The 26,445-nt window shown below is 35.0% G+C and overlaps 2 protein-coding genes across 24 annotated transcripts in view; one reads left to right on the top strand and one right to left on the bottom strand.

The window, feature by feature from the left end:
• Positions 1–21,416, top strand: part of NCOA3 (nuclear receptor coactivator 3) — an 85,113-nt gene extending 63,697 nt beyond the window's left edge. For 8 of the 10 annotated variants that reach the window (XM_080558299.1, XM_080558298.1, XM_080558297.1 and 5 more), the window contains 19 exons: positions 157–329; positions 1,430–1,530; positions 2,451–2,625; positions 3,205–3,393; positions 3,649–3,750; positions 4,550–4,690; positions 5,902–6,049; positions 6,925–7,313; positions 7,597–8,477; positions 10,152–10,287; positions 11,400–11,588; positions 12,143–12,382; positions 13,127–13,253; positions 13,757–13,928; positions 14,474–14,770; positions 15,852–15,956; positions 16,429–16,654; positions 16,876–17,050; positions 17,610–21,416. In XM_080558299.1, the coding sequence (XP_080414425.1) occupies positions 157–329; positions 1,430–1,530; positions 2,451–2,625; positions 3,205–3,393; positions 3,649–3,750; positions 4,550–4,690; positions 5,902–6,049; positions 6,925–7,313; positions 7,597–8,477; positions 10,152–10,287; positions 11,400–11,588; positions 12,143–12,382; positions 13,127–13,253; positions 13,757–13,928; positions 14,474–14,770; positions 15,852–15,956; positions 16,429–16,654; positions 16,876–17,050; positions 17,610–17,766 (4,123 nt within the window). In that variant the 3' untranslated portion in view covers positions 17,767–21,416. The remainder of the gene's footprint in view (positions 1–156; positions 330–1,429; positions 1,531–2,450; positions 2,626–3,204; positions 3,394–3,648; positions 3,751–4,549; positions 4,691–5,901; positions 6,050–6,924; positions 7,314–7,596; positions 8,478–10,151; positions 10,288–11,399; positions 11,589–12,142; positions 12,383–13,126; positions 13,254–13,756; positions 13,929–14,473; positions 14,771–15,851; positions 15,957–16,428; positions 16,655–16,875; positions 17,051–17,609) is intronic. The other 2 variants (XM_080558301.1, XM_080558293.1) reach the window with 1 other exon arrangement.
• A 673-nt stretch (positions 21,417–22,089) lies between these two features.
• Positions 22,090–26,445, bottom strand: part of SULF2 (sulfatase 2) — a 160,063-nt gene continuing 155,707 nt past the window's right edge. For 12 of the 14 annotated variants that reach the window (XM_080558315.1, XM_080558317.1, XM_080558311.1 and 9 more), the window contains 3 exons: positions 25,478–25,508; positions 25,116–25,172; positions 22,090–24,015 (listed from right to left, as the gene is read on the bottom strand). In XM_080558315.1, coding sequence (XP_080414441.1) covers positions 23,985–24,015; positions 25,116–25,172; positions 25,478–25,508 — 119 coding nt within the window. In that variant the 3' untranslated portion in view covers positions 22,090–23,984. The remainder of the gene's footprint in view (positions 24,016–25,115; positions 25,173–25,477; positions 25,509–26,445) is intronic. The other 2 variants (XM_080558308.1, XM_080558309.1) reach the window with 1 other exon arrangement.

The following is a 26,445-nucleotide window of genomic DNA, read 5'->3' as shown; positions in this document are numbered from 1 at the left end:
ACGCACACCCCGTTAGATTTGTGTTTGCTAGAAGAATGACTACTACTTAAGTTTAATAGATAGGTGTTACAAGAAGTACATTGAAGTTCAGTGTGAGCACACAGCTCTTGTGCATGATGGAATATAAGTATATGTAATAATGTTTTTGATTCCTAGTCTGACCTGCAGTGGTGAGAAGCGTCGGCGTGAGCAGGAAAGCAAATACATTGAAGAACTGGCTGAACTGATATCTGCTAATCTGAGTGACATTGATAATTTCAACGTCAAACCAGACAAATGTGCTATTTTAAAAGAAACCGTGAGACAGATTCGACAGATAAAAGAGCAAGGTACAGTTCCCTGCTAAGCCAAACAAACAATTTCATTTTCTTGTGATTCCTTTTTCAAAGGGTAAGACTAAGTGGTACAATACATATATTTTTAAATACACGGGTATATGCAAAAAAAAAAAAAAAAAAAAAAGAAATTCATAGTGATGGAATATATATATATTCCATGTATATATATATATATCACATGACTATATATATATACATATTAATATATATATTTTAAATGACTAGCCTACCAAGTGTCAACTATACATATTTCCTTTGGGCAGTAGATTCGTTTTCAAATCAAGTGAACTATGTTGTGTATTTTGCCAGTCTTGCTAATTTACCACAGTTTTGAATACATGTTAAAACAGTTCTAAAAAGACGTCTTAAGATATTTCTGAATTTCTTAAGATATTTAAGATATTTCTAATGCAATTGCATGTATCCTAATATAATAATTGTTTCATTATACAGCTTAGTATGCGATACCACAGAACAAAGTTTACTGTTTGTTTTCTGTAATTCTCCTGCCTGATGTGGATGCCCATTGCACCTTTGCCTGCAACCAAATTACTCATTTAGGATATTTTGATCCTTAAAATATAATTTTATTTATATATATACATATACATACAGACATATTCGTGTGCTCACACACACATATTTATTAACACTACCCAAAGACTGCTCATAGAACAGTTGTGATAGCATCTGAGGACTGTGACCAATGATGATGAGATAATCAAAATAAAACCAGAAAGATGTGCCAAAAAGTCTGTTTAATGGACATTGAAAGATTCATCAAGCATTCATCAGACATATGATCCTGGAAGCAGCAGAAGAAATACTGTTCGCAAAACAGAGTGGTGGTTGCTTTGATCCAGCTTTAACTGTCAAGTCAATTTTTGTGAGCAAAGGGTTTGATATTACGTAGCCATGACATTTACTCTGGTCATAAGCAACAAGAACTATTTGAGATCACCTCTCTCATTAGTGTTTTTTGTTTGTTTGTTTTTTCCTTTATTTATTTACTTTCCAGAATTTGGCTAGTAATATTAAAAATATAGTTTCATATGAAATGTTGCTTTATGGAAACATCTTCTGATTTTCAGGAAAAGCTGTTTCTAATGACGATGATGTTCAGAAAGCTGATGTGTCTTCTACGGGTCAAGGAGTTATTGATAAGGATTCCTTGGGACCTCTTTTATTACAGGCAAGTACAAACTAGGCACCTGGTAAATCCCTATGGAAAAAAAAATTAGAGCAGCTGAAACTATTACAATAGAGCCTGCAATGCTATAGTGAAATAGTATGCAAGAACTATATGGAACCATGAAAGGATCAGAAATAAAATCCATTGTGTTTTCTTATTTTTGTTGAAATAGTCTGTAGAATGAAAGAAAAGAATAGCTTTTGGCCTTTTCTTGTATTCTTGTGCTTTACTTTTTCTGGCAGTCATTAGGAAATTACAACTAAAGCAGGGCTTAGCCATACAAGAAATATTTTCCCTTAGCTTTAGGGAGTGTCCATTAAAATAAATGGATGAGGTTTTACAAAGACTAGAGGTATGTGATGTATATCGATGTTTGTGTTTCTAAAATGTGGAGCATCTTCAACAAACGCTGCTATCAAGCATATTAATCTAAGAAAAAGCATGTTTGAAACTTTATTGTTTTAAATAAAAATTTAATTTTTCTTTCAGTTAAGAACATACAGTATTTTAACAAAAGGATAGACTCTCTGTTACTTTGTCACTTGGTGGTGGAAATGTCTTCATGGTTATGTCTTACTACTTGTTTCTACTGAATTTCTTCGTATTTGAGTTTGCCAGCTATTGGAATAATTTTATGAATTCATTATCTTCTGTTCAGATAAAGAAAGAATAAAACATGAAAGCTGGTTATCACTGTGAAAAATCTCAATTGAATAATAAATGAATAGATTGATTTTGGATATTGAAATCATTTCTTAACAGGCACAATTTTCTGTGCAGAAAAAATTGAAAATTTAGCACTACCCATGAAAAGAAATGCATATATTGTAATTTGACGTTTAGCACCTGCATGATTTTTAAACTAAATTATGTTCAGAATTTTGCAGTCTTATATGGTATGTTGTCACTTTAATATTTAGGCATTGGATGGTTTCCTGTTCGTTGTAAATCGAGACGGGAACATAGTATTTGTGTCAGAAAATGTCACACAGTATTTGCAATATAAACAAGAAGATTTGGTAAATACAAGCGTCTATGGTATCCTGCATGAAGAGGACCGGAAGGACTTCCTTAAAAACTTACCAAAATCTTCAGGTAATGAAAGTTGACTTACTATACTGTCATTAGACTATTTGAAAATAATCAGAGAAGGAAAAAAACAAACACCTAAGTAACTTGTAATGGATAACCTTACAAAACAATTTACTTTTGCAAAGGAAATTTGACTTCAAAAGTATATTAATTTTGAAAACATGGTAGTATGTTCTTAATAGTGCACAAAATTAAAATATTCTTAATAAACACACCACTAGAAATAAATGCGCTGGAAATTCACACTGTACTTTAGCCTTTTCAATTTGTTTACCTGTAACATAAAACAAGCATACTAAAGGAACACATTTTGTATAGCTACAGGACTAGCTGAAGGAACTGCTTGTTTTTTAAATCTGGGAATGACTTTTCAGCTGTCTTTCAAGTAAGAGTGAAATCGTCATATTAAGGAAATATATTTTTTTTTTACTTGGCTCACAATATTACTATTCCCAAGGTATAGAAATGATGGTATATTGAGTACATTTTAAAACTCTTTAATCTCTCTAATCTAGTAACAAGGTATCTAAGTTAAGAAAAAAAATAGAAAATCATTATAAACCCATACTGTGTTCTTTTAAGTTAACGGAGTTGCTTGGACCAATGAAACACCTAGACAGAAGAGCCATACATTTAATTGCCGGATGATGGTGAAAACCTCTCATGATCTTTTGGAAGATGTAGGCAGCCATCAGGATACACGTCAGAGATATGAAACAATGCAGTGTTTTGCTTTATCTCAGCCAAGAGCTATGATGGAAGAGGGGGAAGGTAGGAAATTTTATTCAATTACTGTGCAGAAAAGAAATCTCTGAGTAAAGCTTTTTGTTATTTGGTATGTGTTATGAAATCTGTAGCTTATGCAATCCGTTTCTGAATGAAGTAGGAACAGAATGCAAAAACTTAAACTCTTATTGTTTATACTTCTATTTTAACAATGCAAGATGCTCCATCTATTTTATTAGATTCTTTAACAGAATGAAATAAGAAAGAAATGAAAGAAAAACTATTCTTTTTTAAATACAGATTTGCAGTCTTGTATGATTTGTGTGGCACGTCGTATCACAACTGCTGAAAGAGTATTTCCAACAAACCCAGAGAGTTTTATTACGAGACATGATCTTTCAGGTGAGAAATGTACCCAAGATGAAGGTATGAAGGTATCTTTTTTGTCCATGTGCTTGTTTTAGATACATAAATAAGTTGCGGATCCATAGTGACTAGCAGAATTCATAACAAGAATTCCTAACTGTTTTTTTTAAATATACCATCGTTGGCACTGGGGTGTAATAGCAAGTGTGGGACACATTTTCTGTCTGTATGCTGGTATGGCGTTGTCTGGCAGGTTGGTTTAAAACATTGCTTGTGTCTTTACTTGGCAGCATTTCAAATTGTTTTCATTATGCTTTCCTTCACATGTAAGAAATATAAATCATAATTGAAGGTAATGAAAGTTCTAGAATGTTTGTATTTTTCTGCAGTACGTGAGCTAATATTTAAAGCATTTTACGCTGCTTAAATTGAAATACCTATATTGGGCTTTTCAGTGTTTATGTTTAAGATGTTAATTTGTGGATGTAGCTGGTTAGTAGAAAGTTTTACTGTCTGTGCATCCTTTAGGTGCCTGTAACCAGAGATAAAGTTGCTGTATGTTTTCTAAAAGCTCTAGTATTAACCTACGGATATTTGAACTTCCTCTTTTATGATTATCTAAATCCGTTTGGGTATTGATGTTTTAACAAGCAGCATCATACTCCCATATGGCAGATTATTCATAAACGTAGCTTCTGCATACTTAAAATTGGGTGTTAGGGTGATGAACAATTCAAAGAGTGATGTTGGAGCCTTCAGAAATGTATCATGTTTATATGAAAGGATTGGTATAGTCCTAAAGAGTTTATCTTGCATGTTTTCTTCCATGTAACAGGCAAACTTGTCAACATTGATACAAACTCGTTGCGATCTTCCATGAGACCCGGCTTTGAAGACACAATTCGTCGATGTATTCAGAGGTTCTTATGCCATAATGATGGACAGACATGGTCAAACAAACGCCATTATCATGAAGGTAAAAATCTGTTTGCAGTGTTTGCTTGTACTGCTTTTCCCAGTGACTGCATATTTTTCTGAAAAACAAAAATGCTAAAATCCTGCCTGTGTTCATTTTTTCCATATTTTTAGTTAATTGCTGTGACTCATATGTACAGTCTGAAGAAGGATGAACTCTTGAGAAATAGAAATTCTGATAGAAGTTATTTTGTTTTTCTAATGTGTCTGTGTAGATACTTTTCATGGAAAATGCCAGATAAATAATCTGGAAGCTTGAAGTAATCTTTTTTTCCATGGATGGATATAGCAATGACAGTGACAGCTAAATTTCTGTAATAACATGTAATCCTTGTTTGTCATTAGCTTGTTATTCTCTTTTAACATGACTTTCTTTTTATTTTATTTTGCTAAAGAAAGGATAGTTTACTTGTTAGCTAGTCTGAAAAGTGGTAATGTTTGTGTTGATGCCTTTTTTCATCTTATTCAAGATACAGGGTTTCAAAATATTTTCAGTGTTCCAGTGTTATTTTGTAATGCTACTTTGATAATCTTGATAAAGTGAAGTACAGCCACCATCTACAGTAAGAAAATGAAATTTCGTACATTTTCTAAATTGTAGTGTTTCTCAATGATTAACAAATTCAAGTAGGGGGATATTAAATAAGGAAAGTGTAGTGGCAGAAAATGGAGATTCCATTGGAAGTTCTTCAATTTAACTGATTAAATAAATCCCACGTTAAGAAGAAATTTGGGTCTCAGATTAAAAGCAGTGGTTTCCACAATTTTTTGATTTAAAAAAAAATAATAATTTGAAATTGAAAGTACTTAATCAGAAGGCTTCCAAATTTCATTTCTATTTCATATTTGTTACCTATTTATTTAACTGAAGTTGCTATTTAAGCGTTGATTAGTCTTTCTCCCCAAGGACGAGTCACGGAAACCTGCTAATCTAGTCTTGGAAATCTGTTAAATATAGAACTTTGCCAGCTGTGCATGGTTAGCACAAAATACTGCAGCATCAAAATAATCTTTTGTTTGCTTTTCTGCTCCCTCTGCTGTTAGAGGAGAAAATGTGTAATGCTTCCTTTAGTTGAATATCACTCTTGTGTGTGTCTTGGATTATTTTTGTCTTCATCAGAAGAGGGATATTTTGCTGAAAAATCTATAGAGTGCATATTAACAATTTTTGGTCTTTTACATATGACTGATATCAGTGTATTTCCTTTACAGCTTATACACAAGGTCATGCTGAAACACCATTGTATCGGTTTTCTTTAGCGGATGGTACTATCGTAACTGCGCAAACAAAGAGTAAACTATTTCGAAATCCTGTAACTAATGACCGTCATGGATTTGTCTCTACCCACTTTCTTCAAAGGTGAAATCAATGGTGTCTGTCATTTAAGTGTCATAGCTTTTAAAAATATATCTAACCTTGAAGATACCTGTAAAACTAGTATGCCAAAATATTTTATTTGGTTAAAGCTCAAACAGAAGAATAATAATTTGGGAAGCAGTGTTGCATAGCATGCAAATAAATGACACATTTATTCAATCTTAAGATTTTAGTCGACATGCAGCCTCGCAGCTGTGTGGCAGAATGACAGCCCCAGTCAAAAGGGAAGTTTTTCCCTCTGTTCCTGCAGGGGGCCTGTCATTATGTGTTTAGTATTCTTTTGGGTTAACATTTACAATGATGAAACACTGGAAATAGAAATGCTTAGTTATGTGCTTTATCTTGCATCTTGTTCTTTTTAATTGCAGACCAGTTAAAAAGACAACAACAAAACCCCCTCAGATGCATCACTGATGACTCAAACGTACCTTAAATAGCACTTCCTGTGACCTGTTCTTGTTGATTGCAGGAATAATTGATATGCCACTCTGGAGGGAGTCTCTCAGCTTCTGGCATTAAAGTACCTCCAGATGCTGAAAAATGAGTAGTTGAGATTGTTCAGGGTGTGATTAGTGTGCATGTTAGGATAGTGTCATGCGTTGACTCAGGAACGAAGCAGAAGAAGGAAGAGGTGATACTGTATGCACTTGTAACTCAACTCACCTAAAGGACCGAGCACTTCTAGAATGAATAAATGAGTGGCATAGTTCAGTTCTGTGTTTGTGGAGATGCTTGAGTTTTCACTGTTCTTATTGAAAAATTATTTAATACTGTTGTTCTGTCTTTATAGCATTTGATTCTGAATACAGTTTTAATTTGTTCTCTTGGGGTGTCTGGGTGTCTTGTTGAATTTACAGAGAGCAAAATGGATATCGACCAAATCCTAATGCAGTTGGGCAAAACATGAGAACACCTGTGGCTGGAAATACAAATTCTGTTGGTGGTCTTATGAACATGTCACCCAGTCAAAGCATGCCATTGCAGAACAGGAACTATGGCATGGGAGATCCCAATGCAGTGGGTCAGCTGAACAACTCTCGATATGGAGGCCCTGGTAGTATGGGGCCAGTGAACTCTGGACCAGGAATGCAGTCCTCTGCTTATCAGAACAACAGTTATGGGTTAAATATAAGTAGCCCACCACACGGTAGTCCTGGTTTAACATCCAACCAACAGAATATAATGATATCTCCTAGGAATCGAGGGAGTCCAAAAATGAGTTCGCACCAGTTTTCTCCAGTTACAGGTACTTCATTTTTGCTGCAAGCTATTTTTTTTAAAGCTCTCTTCTCCCACTTTTATCTGAATTCCATTTTTCATCCTTTTTAACAGTTCTATATGACTGTGTACACGTGACTTAAATATATTATACGTAATTTCATGTTAAAATTTATTTTAAAGTAATTAACTTTTAAACTTCTTAACTTTTTTAAAAGTAATTAATGTAGCAGTCAGACATAATCCTGAAGGAAAAGTAGGTATAGTCAGTACTGTAATCTAATAAGTTTGCTCTCTCTCCTGTGATACAGGTATGCACTCTCCAATGGGATCTGCCAGCAACACCAGCAACAGCACTTTCTCTAGCAGTTCTCTTAGTGCTCTTCAAGCCATTAGCGAGGGTGTTGGAACTTCCCTGTTATCAACACTTTCTTCTCCAGGTCCAAAATTGGATAATTCCCCAAACATGAGTGTAGCTCAGCAAAATAAAGGAAGCACCCAAGACTCCAAAAGCCCTTCCGGCTTGTATTGTGAACAAAATCAAGTGGAAAGTTCCCTCTGCCAGTCAAACAGCAGGGATCTCCTTAGTGAAAAAGATAGTAAAGAGGGAAGCCTGGAGGCACCTGAAAGTCAGAGAGGACAATCTGAAAGCAAAGGGCATAAAAAGCTGCTTCAGCTACTCACGTGCTCCTCAGATGAAAGAGGACATTCCACAGCATCCAACTCGCCGTTAGAATCTAATTGTAAAGAATCTTCTACCAATGTTACCAGTCCTTCAGGAGTTTCCTCATCGACATCTGGAGGGGTGTCTTCCTCCTCAAACATGCATGGGTCACTCCTGCAAGAGAAGCATAGAATTTTACATAAATTGTTGCAGAACGGTAATTCTCCTGCAGAAGTAGCCAAGATCACAGCTGAAGCTACTGGTAAAGACACATATCATGACACTGCTAATACAGCCCCATGTGGAGAAGGCACTGTCAAACAGGAACAACTGAGCCCAAAGAAGAAGGAAAACAATGCTTTACTAAGATACCTGTTAGATAAAGATGATGTTAAGGATCCACTTTCCAAAGAGTTGAAGCCTAAAGTAGAAAATGTGGATAATAAAATGGGTCAGTGCAGTAGTTCTACTATTCCTACTTCCAGTCAAGAAAAGGACATGAAAATAAAAACGGAACCAACAGAGGAGGTAGAGTATAATGTAAAGTGATGGTAATGAACTAGTCAGTGTTTTGTTTTTTTTTTTTAAATTACAGTGAGTTGCTAAAAGGACAACACTTTTTTTTTTTGTTGTTGTATGCACGTATAAACATTTCTAACATGTTATGTGCGGATGGTAGGGAACTACATGGTCAGGTTTTATTGTAACTGCCAACGCTCAAACAAATAGAAGTATGAGATATGTATTTAACCAAATGCTGTAGCTGTACTGAAGTCCTGGTGTAGTGCAGACTTTAAGTTATTGTTTGATTAAGGTAGCATCTATTTACAAATTGTTACCTAAAATTAAATCTTCAGCATCTGCAATTTCACATTGAACGTGTTTATTTTTGTGGCTTATTATGAAACAGAGCTGTTAAACGCCTTTATAATTAGCTGGCAATGCAACAAACAAAAGGTAAAACTAGCAGACATTATGTAATGTCATTTTGAAAATATATGCAATACATAAAAATGTGTAATGCTTAAAATAGATATTGACTGGGTTTAGTTAATTGGTTCTTGTACTCTTTTTTTCCCTTAAATGAGGGAAAAGTTGTCTCAAATACATATATATTCATATATTATATATATAAATATATATACTTATATATTGATACAGTTTTCAAATATATATTTATATATGTCTATTTGCTTCAATATTTCAAGAGATGAAATTCCAAGAAATGTCACAATAAAGCAAACTACGTCTCTGTGAAATAATTCTACTGAAAGCAGTGGTACACTTGTTGGAGACAGCTGTTCATAAAATTATGAAGTACAGATAGTACTTATTTTGCATTTAGATCCTAAGTCACCTTTGGAACTGTTTTAAAGCAAATAATACCAGTCATTATGGCACAGTTTACTGAAAACATGTTGGTATCTTAGAATTTGGATTTTCCAAATCAGTAACAACTCTAAATAAAAATGCCTATACAATTCTTACATTTGCGAATGGCTGACTCTAAGTAAAACACCCTGTAACACTTCTGAGTACCTCTTATAGAACAACAATAAACAGTTAGTAACAGTGTACTTACAGCTCCTAACAACTGTGTAATAGTACGCTAGTATAGTTTCAGTACTTGCTCCTGAGATCTTACAAACATGTTCAGACAAGCTTATTGTGTGAAGATTGAAAACCATTATATATGATTTTTTTTTTTTTCTGGTAAAAGCACATCTGATTCAACAACAAATATACAAAAAAGATTAGGGCTCCAATTGACTAGAAAAATATGTGGGTACTTTTTGTCTGGTGTTGTGTTTAGCAATGATCAAATTTGGATATTTATGTATGGCAAATGCAGTATTTATCACTGAATGGTAAACATTCTTGATATTGTTTGCTGCTGTTAGTATTTTTATGTTTGTAATTTGAGATGACTGCAATTTTATATTCGAAAATGAGTTTCTTGTTATTTACATGTACCTCCAGTTTCACCTTATTCTCAAAATTAACAGAGCAAAATACTCTAAAAAACATAGCTAATTGATATTGGAAATTCTTTGGAAATTGGGAGAAAGCCTAAGGTACTGCCCGTGAACTAAAATATTTATCTCAATAATATTGTTTAAGATTAGTGAGAAGCTAAATAAAAGCTGAATGATAGTTGTATGATAGTAAATGACCTTGGTTATTTTACTGCTTCTTTTTCAGATGAGTGGAGACTTGGATAATTTGGATGCAATTTTAGGTGATCTGACTAGTTCAGAGTTTTATAATAATGCTATGTCTACAAATGGAAATAGCTTTGGAACAAAGCAAGCATTATTTCAAGGAAATGCCCCATTGAGTAAGGAATTTCATTTAATATCACTTTGGTTTTACAATTAGGCTTTTCTTCTTACTTGATGTAAACATAATGCATCCTAAAATCCTTAGAGAATACATTTTGATCTGCTGTATCTTCATGGATAAATGCAATGCAAAATGGCTGCACTTATCTACTATATACACAGTGAATAAAGTTAACGTCAGTTCCTCATTTAATGGTTTCTTCTGGGATTGTCTACCAGATTTCTCAGAGGCAAAACATCAGGAAAAATGTTTTGTCAGCTGTAAATTGAAATTGAGGATTTTTGTTCCTTGCAGATGACTAGGGAAATAACATGGGATTGGTGGCAAGCCTTTGATTTCCTACTTACTCTATGTAAAACATCTCGTGGCTTGCAAATTCTAATCAATATTCCTCCTTGACATTGAAAGGAATGACCTTTCTTAACAGGAAGCTGAGTAGGAGAAAAAGATAACCTTGCTAATAGACCAGCATCATTATCATTACAATTGTCATGTCCTTTTATAATGTTGGTCATCTCTTGATTATATGGGGTCATAGTTTGCTGAGGTAACCTAAGGAGGTGAATCATGGATAATGAGAAATGTGAAATCAAGTACAAGAACATGTAAGGTCACTGACAGCATTGGCTGTAGAACACAGTGATCTCACTAATAAATCCACGTAATGCAAAGTGCTCAAAAACATACTGTTTCTAGACTCCAAAACATACTGCTTCTGGGCTCCACTTGATTCAGAGATCCATTTGACTTGTTCCTGTCTCCATGTCAGTTATCCAAAGGATGGGTAGTCCACTCCTATATATTAAAGTGTCCAAAATACTAGAGTATTTCAAAATGCTAAAAGCAGGGTTCATTATAGAACCTAAATTAAAACATACCTTTTTATGTCTAGTGTCAGATGGAGTTGCATTTGGCTTTGCCTGTGAAAGGTCTGAACTATGCATTCAAAATGTGGCTTGGGCATTGAGAACATAAGCAGAGTAGCTAGCTATTGGCTTGTTTAAGGTCAAATATACATGCCTGTAAATAGATTAAATTTTTATAAGTCATTAATGGTACTTTCTATTTAAAATATACAATTGCAAGCTTCTTTTAATTCTTCAACAGGTATGAGGAGTCCCCAGTCTGTGCAGCCCACCCGTCCACCTTTCAGCAGAGCCATGTCTTTAGACAGCCCTGTGGGTTCGAGTGCTCCAGTGAGGAATGTCAATGCATTCTCCATGTTACAAAAGCAAAACTTGATGGGTGGAAGTCCAAGAATGATTGAAAACCAGGAAAACTTTGGAGCAAATCTAGGTTTGTTGATTGTGTACAAATAGTTCTCATTGTAAAAGAAAAAGCTTTAATGCAAAAAATATTGCAAGATTATAGTATGAGCTTTGGTAGAAGAAACATTAAAGAATGTTAGTTTTATAAGCAGCATAGAAATACTTCTTAATTATTATCTCTAGTTGAAGTTTTAAGAACATAGCTGTTTATTATCTGTGTATTATTATCAGGACTTTGTTTCTGTATTAGTAGTGAAATTATTTTTGACTATTAAAAGTTTTTGAATTTAATTTGTTTTTGATATATAGAAGCAAGAACAAGTCACAATGGCAGTCAAACATTGGCAACTTAAATATATATTTAATGAATATAACTGATGATTTAAAACTTAGCATGGTAACCTTTAGTTGCTTTTGTTAAGTGTTCAGTGAATTGCTCTGTCATTGGCGAGTGTCCTTATTGGTGTAAAAATAAATGAAAACCACCAACAAAGAAATCTACATAAAGTTAGTTTTAAAACGAAAACACGTATTGCATTCTAGAAAAAAAAAATACTGTATTTTGTGCTTTTTTTTTTATAGTGAGTGCTCCCAACAGAAATGTAGCTATGAATCAACACCAGTCCGGAGACTGGGGTTTGCCAAACTCAAAGGTTAACAGGTTGGAACCTACAAGTTCTACTTCAGTGATGAGACCAGGACCTGAGTTTAGTGCATCACTGCCCAGACCCACAGCAGGCGGCTCTATGCCCGGACTGCCCGTTCGTTCTAATAGCATACCTGGTACAAGACCAGTGCTACAACAGCAAATGATTCACATGAGTAAGTTCTTTATTTTTTATTGTCATACTTAGCACTATCTCATTAGTTTCTTTGCAAGCATCATCAAAACATTTTCAGTTTTCATACAATGCTAGCTTTTCATCTGAAGACTTGACTCTTTGAGGTTAAGACTTATCTCCCCTGACTAGGGCATTTGATGACTTGTTGATGTTCTTACTGTTTTTTTTTTTCTGGTGATTTGTGTTTTGTATATAGGTCGTTCATGCTGAATCTCCAGATCTTTTCTGGATAATTTATAGATTATTTCTGTTACTTTAGTGCAGTACTTCACTGCTAAATTCCAGGAACCGGATGCCATTTATGATTATATGTGAAGATGCTAGTATTCTGATCAATTTAATTCACGTTACTTGGTACCTAATTTGTTTAATAATCTTTGACATAAATATTATTATTATTACTGTGAACAGTGATCAGGGTTTTTAAAAGCTTTTTGCAAAATTTTTCAATACTCTTCTCACATGGCTTGTCCAAATTTCATATGAAACCACACTGCAAATTCAGGTACTCATTTAAGTACTCATATTCATATTTAAATCTGTGGTCATATCATATTTTTGAAATAAGCCTGAGGATGAATTTATGTATGCATGCACCTTGAAACATGCTAATCAGTAGCTCTTGAAGCTACTTCATAATTTATATGATCTTCCACAACACTGTGTGAACACTGAAGAGCAAGATGACACCTTTTGTTTTAAAAACAAGTGTTTTACTTCACAGGGTCGAATGAGATTAACATGGGTTTGGGGGGGAATCCCTACGGACAGCCGGCACCATCTAACCAGCCAGGATCATGGCCTGACAACATGCTGTCCATGGAGCAAGCATCGCGGGGTTCACAAAACAGGTAGAATTAAGGGAAGTTTTAAAAAGTGTTTGAATACAACTGTTCACTCTTTGTCAGATGAATTTAAGACCTGGAAAAAAAAATCAAAGTAGCTTATGCGGTGGGGACAACAGATCAGAATTAATTTCCTAGTCTGCTGATATTTTGTCATCATATGACACTGGACCTCTTTAACCCAGCCCCACAAAAGGTATTGCTAACAAAATCAATCAGTCCCTGAGTTGGGAGGCACAGAGAAAAGAGTGGGAAAATCTTAAATTATGTCTCTCTGGAACATTCAGAAGCTAATATTTAGGTGCCAGGAGAAAACAGAATTTACAAATGTTGAAGGATAGATGACAATTGACTGGGTGTTTCTAGACCTAAATGTGGACATTAAGTTTTTAAGTCTTTCTTCAGTCTTCTGGGTGTACTTCATCATCACCAGGTCAATATATAATATAAAAACTAAGTACATGTCTCTATAGTCCATAATGGTTGCATTTTTTTATATATATTTATAGACAATTAGTGAGAAACTCTTTGGATGACCTCTTATGTGCAGCACCAAACGTGGAAGGACAGAATGAGGAAAGAGCGCTTTTGGATCAGCTGCACACATTGCTAAGTAACACAGATGTCACGAGCCTGGAAGAAATTGACAGAGCGCTAGGAATTCCTGATCTTGTAAACCAAGTAAGAAGGAAGAAATTCTGGCCATTTTTTTTTCCAATAGCCTTTATTATTTTGGTACGTGAAAAGAAAGTGAGGAGAGCCTCCTCACTCACATGTGTCTCTTCTCACTTCCTTGATGCCATTTTTCTAAATCTCTTTGGAAGTATTTGTTTAGAGTAATGGTTATCATTGAAGAACTTTTATTGATTAAACCGATGAGTGAGTAGGACACTTTCATCTCTTCTAATTCCAGCCTGCCTGAATTTGCATGGCTAACAAATAGGAAAAAGAAATTCTGTTAAAATCTTTGGAATTTACTGGAAAACACAAAATCACACCATCATTTGTACAAACTGCAGTTTAAAAGTGCAGAAGGGTTTGAATAATGATATTGATCTGCTTATGTGAGCAGTGTGCAGCAGAACTGATTTTAAAATAAATTATTAACAATCACTTTTGCTATTTCACTTGTCTAGAGACAAAACTAGTAGTAATCTTGCTTATGCTATCTTCTACTCAAGAAACTGTTGGTCTCACTAGCAGTATGTGTTTTACATCTCTTGAAGGGGCAAGCTTTGGAAGCCAAGCAAGATTCATTTCAAGGTCAGGAATCTGCAGTGATGATTGATCAGAAGCCTTCATTATATGGTCAGCCCTATCAAGGGCAAGGGGCAGCCCTGCCAGGAGGTTTTAGCAGCATTCAGGGACAACAGCCATCCTTTAATTCAGTGATGAATCAGATGAGCCAACAAAGCAATTTTCCACTTCAAAGTATGCATCCTAGAGCAAATGTGATGAGACCTCGGACCAATACACCAAAGCAGCTCCGCATGCAGCTCCAGCAGAGGCTTCAGGGGCAGCAGGTAATCTTTTGCTCCTGCTTTTACACTTTTGTTTTGTTTCAGAATGTGGTGTGCTCTGAACTGTGTATTACTTCAGGAATATGGAAATTGACATTATAGCAGATGATCGAAAGGACGGAACTTTAATTTTGACAGTGCTTTTTAATTAAAACGGTAATCCTGTACAACATAGCTCTGGATGATCTCATTATCCATGTTAATATTATCATTTTTAACCACTACATAAGCAGTTACATTTTTCCTGAAAACCAAATATTCTTTTTTTTTTTTTTCTCCTGCATTTGGGCTTATTGAAATACTGTTTTGCTTTCCCTTATGATTTGCTGTTGCCGTAGGTTTTTTCTTAGGATAGAAGTTGAGAGAGTAGATGAAAGCCACATAGATCTTAACACTGGCTTGAAAGCACTGCTTTAAAAAATTGCTGCATGATTTCAGTATTGAATTCCCATGTGAGAATGAAGTCCTGATACCAAATATAAGAGAACAGCATTGAATATGATTTTAGTATGGAAAATGCTTCCTGTGCTGTGGCCTTTCAGAAATACACTTGGACATGGTGAAGTTTTGGGTAATAGAAAATGTACAAATAAAACGCAGAAAACTGAGATAGTGCTGTGTGACCTGGAATGGCAACGTTAAATCCTTAGGAAATGCTGTGTTCTGTCTTGGCTGTTCTACGACACTAGTTCAAGCTGTATGGTTTTGGGATGTTGTGATAGAAAGGAAGGAGAAAAAATTTCACTATTTTAAACAAAGCTGGAGATCATACTCTTCGGCCCCAAGCATGATTTGGAACAGAGAGACAGTCTGTTATATATTTATTCTTAAAAAGCGCTATTTCAAAGGGAAAAATAAAGCCAATTGGTACTGCACTATTTGAAGGTTTTTTTCTTTTTGTGTGTCTGTCTGAGCTCGATAGCAAATAGTTTGGTACTTCAGGTATGTCAAACAAGGAAAAATTAACCACTGTGCTTTAGAAATTCAAGTGGTGTGTAAAGAATTTTTTTTTTAAGGAGTTGCCATAATTTTGTTCAGATACTGGTATTTTCAAGCTAACAGTGGTGAAATATCTTTTTCTAAGTTCATGAATCAAACCCGTCAAGCCCTTGAAATGAAAATGGAAAATCCAGGCAGTGGTAATACCTCAGTGATGAGACCAGTTATGCAGCCACAGGTGGCATCACAGGTAAGTAATTATTACACTAACGATTTCTGAAAGAGTCATTTTTGGACAGACACATCTTTTACAGGTTTGTTTAGAATTTGAACCTTTTTTCTTGGTGCCACAGCATTTTTTTCTTCCACTGTACAATTAAAAAAAAAAGGTGTTTTTTTTACCTCTTTTATTCTTGAGACTTCAGAGAGGTTTGTTCATTGGGTTCATGCTATCAGTACAGTGTGCAAACTGTCTTTTCCATGTAGGAAGTAATAGACAGTCTACTCTATCACCTGTTTTGTAACAGTAACAATGAAATCAATGAAAACCTTTGTTTGATATTTGGATATTTTTTGTAATAGCTGTGGGTTTTCTTAAAAATAAAATTTCTTTCTATTCTGGTGAGTGATATACTGGGTCTTAAGAGTGTAGACAGTTTGAGTCTGACAACTTTATTTGTAAAAAATTTTCTAATATCATTTTTTTTTTCTTTGGGGGATAGCAACAAGGTTTTCTTAATGCTCAAATGGTGGCTCAGCGTAACAGGGAGATAATAAGTCATCATTTTAGACAACAGAGGATGGCAATGATGATGCAGCAGCAACAGCAACCTCAGGCCTTCAGTCCACCACCAAATGTGACTGCCTCAGGAAGCATGGACAGTGGTCTGACAGGCCCTCCAATGGCTCAAGTTCCTCCACAGCAATTCTCCTATCCACCTAATTATGGTACTAGTACTAACATGGTGGTTTTTTGTTTTGTTTTGAATGTCTGTCTGGTGTTCTTTTCCTTTTTTATTTATTGTTAATCCAAAATGACTAAATACTGATCATTCTGAAAAATGGAAATGCTCCTATAACAAAGATTATTTTTCCCCTCCTATCCTTGCAAGAAGATAAACCAAGTCCTAGGTGATGATAAATGAGTATATTGTTCTTTGTCTTGTCAGGAATAACCCAACAACCTGATCCTGCCTTTAGCAGAGTATCAAGCCCTCCCAATCCAATGATGTCGTCAAGAATGGGACCCTCTCAGAATCCTATGATGCAGCATCCTCAGGCAGCAGCGATGTACCAGTCTCCTGAGATGAAGGGCTGGCCCTCAGGAAGCATGACCAGGAGCAGGTAAATTTACAGCTATAACCTATAGCTCAAAAATTGTCTTTCAGTTTGCCCAAAAGTAGAAACTATGTTAAAGAGCTTGTAGTAGGAAAACGATATAGAAAAGGGAAAAATAATTATATTTCTAAGGTCTGTATTGTCCTTGATCCTGCTCTGGTTTAGGAAATAGACTGAACCTATATTATGCCTAGTTCCATTTATTCATATTGGACCCCTGCAGTCTTTGCAACTGGAGACAACATTCACTCTTTAAATATTGAAAACATAACTTGGGGGAAATACAAAGGTTCAGAATAGTATCACAGTGTGTCCAAAAAGGTTACAATAGGAAATGTGTATACATACTTCTGCATATATTTAAAAATTCAAAATTCCTTTGGGGAGGGAAATTTTTATTTCTATGTTAAACAGACAATATACAGATATAAATAAATGTAGAAATAGTTTTAGGCTTCTGTTGATAACGTAATTCTTTCACATGTTGACAGCTGGTACAGGGAAGGCAATATAACAGTGAGTAAACTTCTTGGAACGTCATTTTATTCTTGCTTTTGTGCTTCAGTTCTTTTCCACAGCAACAGTTTAGCCATCAAAGTAATCCTGCAACGTACAGTATGATGCACATGAATGGCAGCAGTGGCCATATTGGACAGATGAACATTAATACTATGCCTATGTCAGGGATGCCTATGGGTCCAGACCAGGTAAGTTGCCCATAATGAGTGATGATGTATTGGCTCTTTTCCAACTGAGTATGATTTGCTTCAAGACATTCCTCTGGCACAATCCTCTGTTATCCTCTTTGTTTTTACATCTGTGGACATACAACTTGTATGACACAAGATACATACTATTTTTGATGAATCCAAGCAGCTGTGATTAGCTGTTGACTTAGAAGTATCACGTATTGGATCGAGGTTTAAACCGCACAAAGGACTGCACAAAGGGAGCTTGGAGAAAGCCCAGAAAGGAAAACACAGGGACTGCGAAAAACATCTTCAGCAGATGAACCAAGAATCCTGGTATCGCAGTATTTTCTGGCAGAAGCTAATGGTAATACTTACCCTTGTAACACCTTAGAATATTTGTGTATGCATAGCAAGACACTAAGGAAAACTTAGGCCTCTTATTTAAGAGGAAAGTGAGCTAATAATGGGTATGACAAAGGAGGCCAAAATACTAACTATACTTGTGCTGTACGCTTTCCAGAAAATGCCAAGGGATAGGCAATATAATATTGAGATGAGCTACATTTATTCAGTTTGCCAGTACTTCATGAAATTTTGTCTAAGGTACGTAAGTAGTAGCCAAAATAATCCGAGGACTTCTGCAAGACAAGTAAGGTATGAGTACTTTGATAAAAACCAGTACCTTTTATAAAGAGGGAAAAAGGAAGTTTTGGGAGTCACATTTTCCAAAACCACATCACACAGTGAAGATAACCAAATAATGTGTTTAGGGAATTCTGGGACAGCATTTCTTCTCTGCAAATTTATCTTCAAAATGGAGCTCTAAAATCTGTTCAGCTTAGAAATTGACTGTCAGTACTTTCCTCCTCAAAATGCAAAATGTTGACCAGTTTTTCCAGCAAAGGTATTTTTTATTTTCGCTGATGATGCTTTCTTCTTTTCTTTAACAGAAATACTGCTGACACCTAAACCCGATCTCCAAACAAGAATGCGCTGTATTAACGATGCACTAGTATTATAAAGGAAAGTTACGCATTCTTCATGGCAACTAGTACTGGCCTTATGGAAATAAGGGACTTTTCCCGCTAATCACCATGATGTCCTAAGTTACTTCATTCAGAGAAAAACAAAACAAAACAAAAAACCCACTTTTTTTTAGTAGAAGCAGTCTGTATTACTGTATATTGTGGTGTACAAAAAAGGTCATAAATATTTTTGGCGCTCTGCCTCTAGAAATGTGAATTCGGCAAAGGCATTTTAGTAAATAGGATGGGTAGACCCCTGGAATACCTTGTCTGTTTACTGTAGCTATCCAAAGCCCTTTAACTACAGGCAGATGAAAGTGCCTGGAGAAGTCACAGTGATAAGAATTTCCTGATTTCTCTAGTAAGAGTATCTGACAGAGAATGTAGTTCCTAGCCTTGACTCTTTTATATTAATTCCTGAATATAAATGCTGCTTTTAATCTCTTACCCCCAGGAGTCAGGATTTCCCAAGCAAAGGAGCAGTGCAAAATGAATTGGCACATACTATTCCAATACTATCCTGTCCATTGATGCCAAGGGGTAAAAAGAGAGGATAATAAATTTAAATTATTTAAACACAATTGTGACTAATATTTACATATTGATGTGCAGCTGAGTGCACTTTATATAAGACTATATAATGGATTAATGCAATATCTTTGATAAGGACTTAATATGAAGGTAGGGTGTGCTCATGTTCCTTCTCAAACACAATCTCTTAAGAATTATTTGAAAAGACTGCATAATGTAATGTTTTCTGTGTATGGAAATAAGAGCAATAATCTTTCATCATTTTGAAAATACTTCAGAAAACTCAAGGCAAGGCACTGCAGTCTGAATCAGAATTTTGCAGTCTTTTTGTGAATAAATTTTGTAAATATGTTCTTTAAGATAATGTATTATATATATGACTTTTGTAGGTCACTAACTCATTTTTGCAGAGTTTGTGAAGCTAAATATTTAACAAAATTGATTTCTGTAAACTCAGCGTAGTTGAGGTCCAAATAGAATACTTTTTTTTTTAATTAAACTTAATGACTTTGAAGCTGGGTGACCTCAGCCCACACCTTTCTCTTCTTTGGTCTTTGACACTTCATTTATTTTTACATCTTTAACATATAGCTTTTTATAAAAGACGAGTTGTTAAATGCTTTCTCCACCTGTGAGCACTTTGTTACATTTATTTTTGCATAAGGCAATTTGACAAAAAGGCTCTGTATTGTAAGATGTTATGACTTGTCATGACGATCATGTCTTTCTATGATCTCTCTCCTTTTCAGCTGATGAATCTGGATTGCGTCTTTTTTGGTCGATTTTAACAAACTCTAAATGTTCTTCAAAAGAAGTTTGTCTGTTGCAAATATTTGTTGTTACATAACATCCAAAAATCTTTAAGGATATTAAGCCACACTTAACCAAATGTCTGCACTTCATTGGATTGTTCTAATAGTAATGAATGTATTTTCTAAGCAGGTTTCTCTCATATCAGTATTTAAGTTTGTTTGGTTACAAATTTATTCATATTATTTGCTGATAAGGTTTATTTTTTTCTCTATTTTGGTTCCTTGAAATGAAGTTCCTCTTGCAGTTTTTCCAGTTTCAGGCAGTTACAGCGAGTCAAACCCCTAATCTTCCATAAGGGACGACCCAGAAATGTTTAAGATGTGTGGTGCTTTTGTTCTGTTATTCACTGTGTAATGGAAAACTGACTTCTCCCAAGTGAGTAAAAAAAAAAAAAAAAAAAAAAAAAGAAAAAAAGTGTTCTTGATTGCTTCTTCTTGGTACTGTAAGCATGAGGTGGTTTTATTTTTCAGAATATGCAGTGATCTTCCATTTGAATAGGAGTAACTTTCACTAGAAAATTTCTCAACAAGTTAATCCTTAGCATACAGCCAGTTGTGTTCCAGTGGGAATGTAGATTCAGTCTACCTTACGCAACCCTATCTTTGCAATTAGTACTGAGTGTATAGGTTAGGTGTTAGTATTTATTTGAAACTTTCGATCCAATACGTGTTGTTTTTTTTAATGAGAAACTTTTAAAAGGCTAAGGAACTTTTATCTTCTTTCTTATTTCTTAGAACATATCTGTTTGTTAAGTGCTGCCTACTGAAGTTGAAAGGCAACAATCCCTTGCTTTTTATATAAATGAGAGTAGAACAATCTTTATAGTTTGTAGTTATTCATTATATTGATGGAAACTACAAACCCTGATTGCTTTCATTAGGTGAGCTCTTAGACTGTATACAACTTTATACATTGTACCCTCTTAACTTTTTTTAAAATGAGTGATTCTGTTTATACATGTATGTATAGCTGGTACCTACCTGACTGGTGTTGTAAAGGATCATTGTTTTCTCATCTGTATTTAGAATGTTGGAGCTTTCTAGTACCTACTTTTTTGCTGAATCCAAAGATTTTTAGTTTAAACTTGATTAAAGGGGGGGAGGGCGCATTTTAAAATTGCATTGATGACATCTTTCTTGGCAACACTGATCCTAAATATTATGTCTAGTTTGAAAGGCTTATGGACTGCAGTAAATAAAACTTACCTTGAAAACTGTTAGCATTTAATATCTCCACCAATTCTGATTTGGTTCTGTAGCAGCAGATAAAAAAAAAAAACACAACAACAAAACCAACAAAACGTGTATAAAATTTTTCAACTGTAAGAGAACAGTTAGCTAGTACAACCACCTCTGGTCACTGCTGCATAATGAGCATAGTTCTGCTACTTTGTTATTCTTTGATCACAGAAACCATGTTTTTATAAAATTCGCGTGTAGTACCTTTATCCAATCTTGATCTAAAATTCTGCTTTTAAATTTAGGAAATCAGGACCATTTTTCAGTTATAAGACAAAAACTATTTGAATGTTGTACCAATTAGCACACATTTTATTTTCGAATTTATGTGCAGACTACCAGGTGATTGAATGATACAGCAAGTATGAAACCATGTAACTCTGAGAGCAATATTTTAAAAAATTCTCAGGAGAAGGCATACAGTATTGAGAATTGCATTTAAGTTTAGTTTACATTAAGTATTGCTTGAAATATCTGTATCTTTATGTTGAAAAACAGAAAAACCTTGGGGACTGATTTATAAAAGAGTTGGTTGTAAGGTATTACTGCTCTTCTGATTTTTGTGTTTGGATGTTAATAATAATGTAAATAAAGGTTTCTATTTAAAATCAGAACTTGGTGACATAGTGTATTAGCTTTCTAATACTTTGAGGCTGCTAGCAACATCCTGGTATGGTCAGAGGAAATCCGCTACTATTACAAAATTGCTACAGCTGTTACTGTGGAAAGCTATGTATAGCAAATGGTTTTATTTTTTTTTTTTTCCAGCTGGCTGTAAAACCTAAGGGAGTAATGCCTTAGACATTTGGCCTGTGAGACCAGTTTAGCGAAGTTGCATCAATACTGACTGGAATTTATGTCTTTTTCAACTTAAATAGCACTCTTTAGCAGAGCTGAAAGGAGGAGAGGTGGTAGCTTTCCCCCTAACTTGGCAACAACCTACCTTCAGAAAGTAACAGCTACTTCTTATATAGTGTGCAAATCTTTCAGCTCAGTATTTTGCATGTGCATGAAGGGAAATGGTAACTTTTCAAGCTTCTATCTGATATGCAACTAGAGCAGTAATACTAGCCATGCAGGAGACTGATAGTCTCATCCTCTGTTCAAAGGTTATAGGCTGAATGCAAAAAAAGGTAAGTGGAAACTTTTTTCCTCTAACCTAGTGAGTATTCTTTCTGCATACTGACTCAGGTAAAGGTAGACAGCTAATACTTTCCCCAGGAAAGCAGCAAAAATGTTTTTCTATTGTGAAGTGCAAGTTAAGGTTGTATTTTGCAAAAAATGTTCCTCTTGTTGTTAAGAGTCAAGGCCACAGTTGGTTGAGTCTATCACGAGCTTCCTCTCATATGCAGCTTTAAAACAGGTAGCAGATTAACATGGAAAAAATGATAGATTATCACTGCTACTGCCTGTATTACGATGTATTTAATAACATCTTTATGAAGATACTCAAATAGACTCTGTACACTGTGCTTCCTTAGTAAAGTCATGTTTTCTTTCCTTTAAAAGCTTTTAAACAGTAACCCTCGTTCAGATCATCTACTTTTCTCTAGACTGAGCTATAACTAGATTATTTTTTAATTGGTCATGATTATTGAACTTCTTGGAGCAGCCTTTTAAAAATAAGTGTAAAAGTTGCACTACTAAGCCAATGTTGCTTTCTCAAATTGTTTTGGTTTTGAACATACAATATAATATTACCCACAAAAAAAATTAATACAAATCTGATTTCATTAAAATGTAAGATGTACATTTACTGATTTTTTTCAGTACTTTTAAAAATGGATGAATTCTGAAATGTGCTATGCAACATTAAGTAACATTTTGAGAAATGGTATGTGGGCATTCCACACTTTTAATAACGAAAATCTTCACAACCTGAAAGAATTTATTTTTAAACAGTATATTGATCAATATTTACACAACCCCTCCAAAAGTCTGACATCTGTTAGTTAAGATTTCTCTAATTTTCCTAGAGTTGTCAATAGGACAGACAAGTAGACATGGACCTAAAACATACCCTCAGAGGAAATGTGAGAAATAGCATGGTGTTGAGAATATTCAGTGCTGCTCACTTGAATTCCTGAATCTCTTAAAAGTTCTTTTCCACCATTACCTTTACCCCAGTTGGAAGCAAAAACATCCATGTTTTCTGTATCTTGCTTTAGAAATACTTGGCTTTGAAATTTTCCCTCGCGCCATCCAAAGGTATAGCTGAACTGAAAAATGTTGTAGGTTTACTTCCACTGTCTTTGTGTACACTTTGCCCATGGGGATGGCAATCCTCTTTGGGATGCAGCTGTATTTCCTCTTCTGTCAATTCCTGGAACAGTGTTAGTGGTGTCTTCTTGACATAAAATGCTTTGTGAAGCAGGTGAGGTATAATCCAAAGCAAAAAGCAGGTACAATAGTGGATTTCAAAGAGACCTGTGTTCCTGACAGGAGTTCCATAATTTCATTTCATCTACTTAATTCACTCACCAGTGCAAACACTCTTATCTAGTTCGGCCTCAAAGTTCATCCAGTCCTCCAGGCTAACATTATAATTCTTTCTGAAATCATACACATTTTCACATAGTCTGTACATGAATTCAAGTTCTGGCCAGTTTATATCCTCACTGAGGTCCAGCAGGTGGGGAGGTTAGCCCTCCCATCCTTCCCACAGTTGGCCTCTTTAAAATAAAACAAACATGATTTAGTGTATAACATTCTAGTTAGGAAGTAGTTGGAATATATTTTCAATAGTTCCATGCAGGAATAAAACAATTGAAACATTGTAGACCACCTATAAAAATACAGCAGGTATATCACAAACAATCAACCAACCATGTTTGAAACTTCAATCAATATATCTCATAAATTCTAGCTTCGTTTGGTTCTGAATCCAATCTTGGCTCTCTTTAACTAGATATACAAAGTGTTACCATTTGGTGACAAAAATGCTCTTGGAGGAGTTGCGAAGGTCAGACTGTGCCTATTGATGAAGGTACTGGTACGTAGTTCTTGCTGCACAGCTGGAGAGCACCTTACGAGTTAAAGTCTCAACCTTCTTTTTAAGGGAGGTTCAGAGACAGAGAGTAACTGGCATGTCAAAAGTAACTATTTCTCTTATCTTTAAATTTGTATCTCACCTTTGGGGTCTGGGAAGTTGAGAACTACCAGTACTACACTGAATAATAATCTTCAAGTTTCAGAAGGCAGTAAAATAAGCAACAAACAATATTGATTTTAGTATAATGTCAGAATAACCCAAAATGTACAGACCTTTCTTCATCCAAAGTACGCTACTTTCTGTTCTAACTTGCTTTCTTTGCTCACAACATGAGGGAGGTGGTGGTTGGATAAATAGCAAGAAAGTACATGATCCTCTATGAGTAATGACAATCAGTCTTGTTATTTCTGGATGTTATGAGAGGCTGCTAGGAGGCTGCCACACATTTAAGTTTAGACAAAACCAACACAATGATCTCAAATTCTTACAGGTAGGTAATGGTAATCGGTTTCTTAATTGAGAGTCCACCTTTGCTCAAGTTTTAAATTGCTTTAATCTTAATGTTCCTACATTCCCAGAAAACATATACCAAGAGGTTTTGTACAGGACTAGTCTGTAACGATGGCAGTGTAATATTTCTTGCTTAATTTAGAGCACTTGCCACTTAGCATTTCATGAGAACAGATGATGATGTTAAAAAGGTGCTGCATGCAAACAGAAAAGTAAAGAAAAGAAAGGTAAGTAAAAGCTAATGCTTTTCATGAACTGCTCCCAACTCACAGTGACTTAGAAGATGATGGTCTCTTCACATCTGGCCACTTTCGACGCTGAAACTGCCTAATTTTCAAGCAGCAAAAGGAGAAAAAAAGTTAACCATCACCAAGAAAACCACCAGCACTACAGTCTAAAAGATGAGGAAGGAGAAGAGTTTAGCCTGAATTTTGACTACAAAGATTAGAACATGTTATAACATTGAAACAGAAATAGCTCTGGTGTTTCACAGTAACTGGGATGGAAAGACCTTGCAAACGTCACTGTAGGCAGTGTCTGTCCATGTCGTTCCCAATCCCACACTCCTAACTCTTTAGCATAAAGGTGGTATTTAAGAATAATAATTTAACTATGTATTTTTAAAAATGTACCTGTACTGCTCGTAGCTTCCATCTTTAAGTCCTAAGTGAGGAAAAAATTAACATGTTATTAACCATTGTATTAACCAACAGAATAAGGTATTTGGTAACACACAATTTAAAGTAAGATCTGAGAATATTAACAGAATATTAAGATGTTCACTAGAACTGTTATTTTCAGATTTAATCCCTTATTCTAGGTAAAATGGGTTGTAAATTGAGATAGGTAATTGTGAAACTATTCTGTAAATGTCCTGCAGTGGTATACTTAAATGCCAAAAACTTGATTTCAAAGCATACAGCTTTAGATGGTACATACGCTAAATAAGACCTGAAATAATATTTTTGACTCAGGTGGACTTAGGTATGTAACAGTATATTGGGGGTGGGGGTCTTCAAGCTCTGAAGGCTATACATATTTTTTTTACATTGCATTTCTTATGCCTTTGTACTAAGGAGTAAATAAGAAATGCAATTTAAAAAGGAGAAATACAAATAACTATATGTTTCAGTTTGCTATCATGACTAAACATTAAAAAAACAAACACAGAATAGTGTTGAGTAGACCAGGAAAACTGAAAGGACTCAAAACGATGAGTCTAACCTAGAAAAAGAATAAAGAACTATGGGTTTCATTCTTTTTGGAACTTAAAGGCATAGTTAGAAGAGCACATCTTTTGGTAGTGTAATGCATTCCTCAGTGCACCTCTTACCTTGACCTGCTGTTATTTTACAACTACCTTGCACCAACACCAGGGAAAACCAATCAGCTTAAGCACTAGCCTCCGTTTTTGAGGTTAAAGTTATTTCTAAGCTAGTTTAGTAAGTCTGCGTGGACTGTATTGTCTCTAAAAGAAATATTCCTAAAAATCATGCCTTCAGATGGAATGCTGTAACACAACTGCTAGACCAGTTGTCCAGAGGAGTTGTGCAGTCTCCATTCTTGGAGGTTTTCAAAATCCAAATGCATAAAGCCCTGA

Source organism: Anser brachyrhynchus (genome assembly GCF_964034855.1).
Source record: "Anser brachyrhynchus genome assembly, chromosome: 16".
NCBI classification, from domain to species: Eukaryota; Metazoa; Chordata; class Aves; order Anseriformes; family Anatidae; genus Anser; species Anser brachyrhynchus.
The sequence above is the reverse complement of the archived record's forward strand: the minus strand, read 5'-3'. Positions and strand labels throughout refer to the sequence as shown.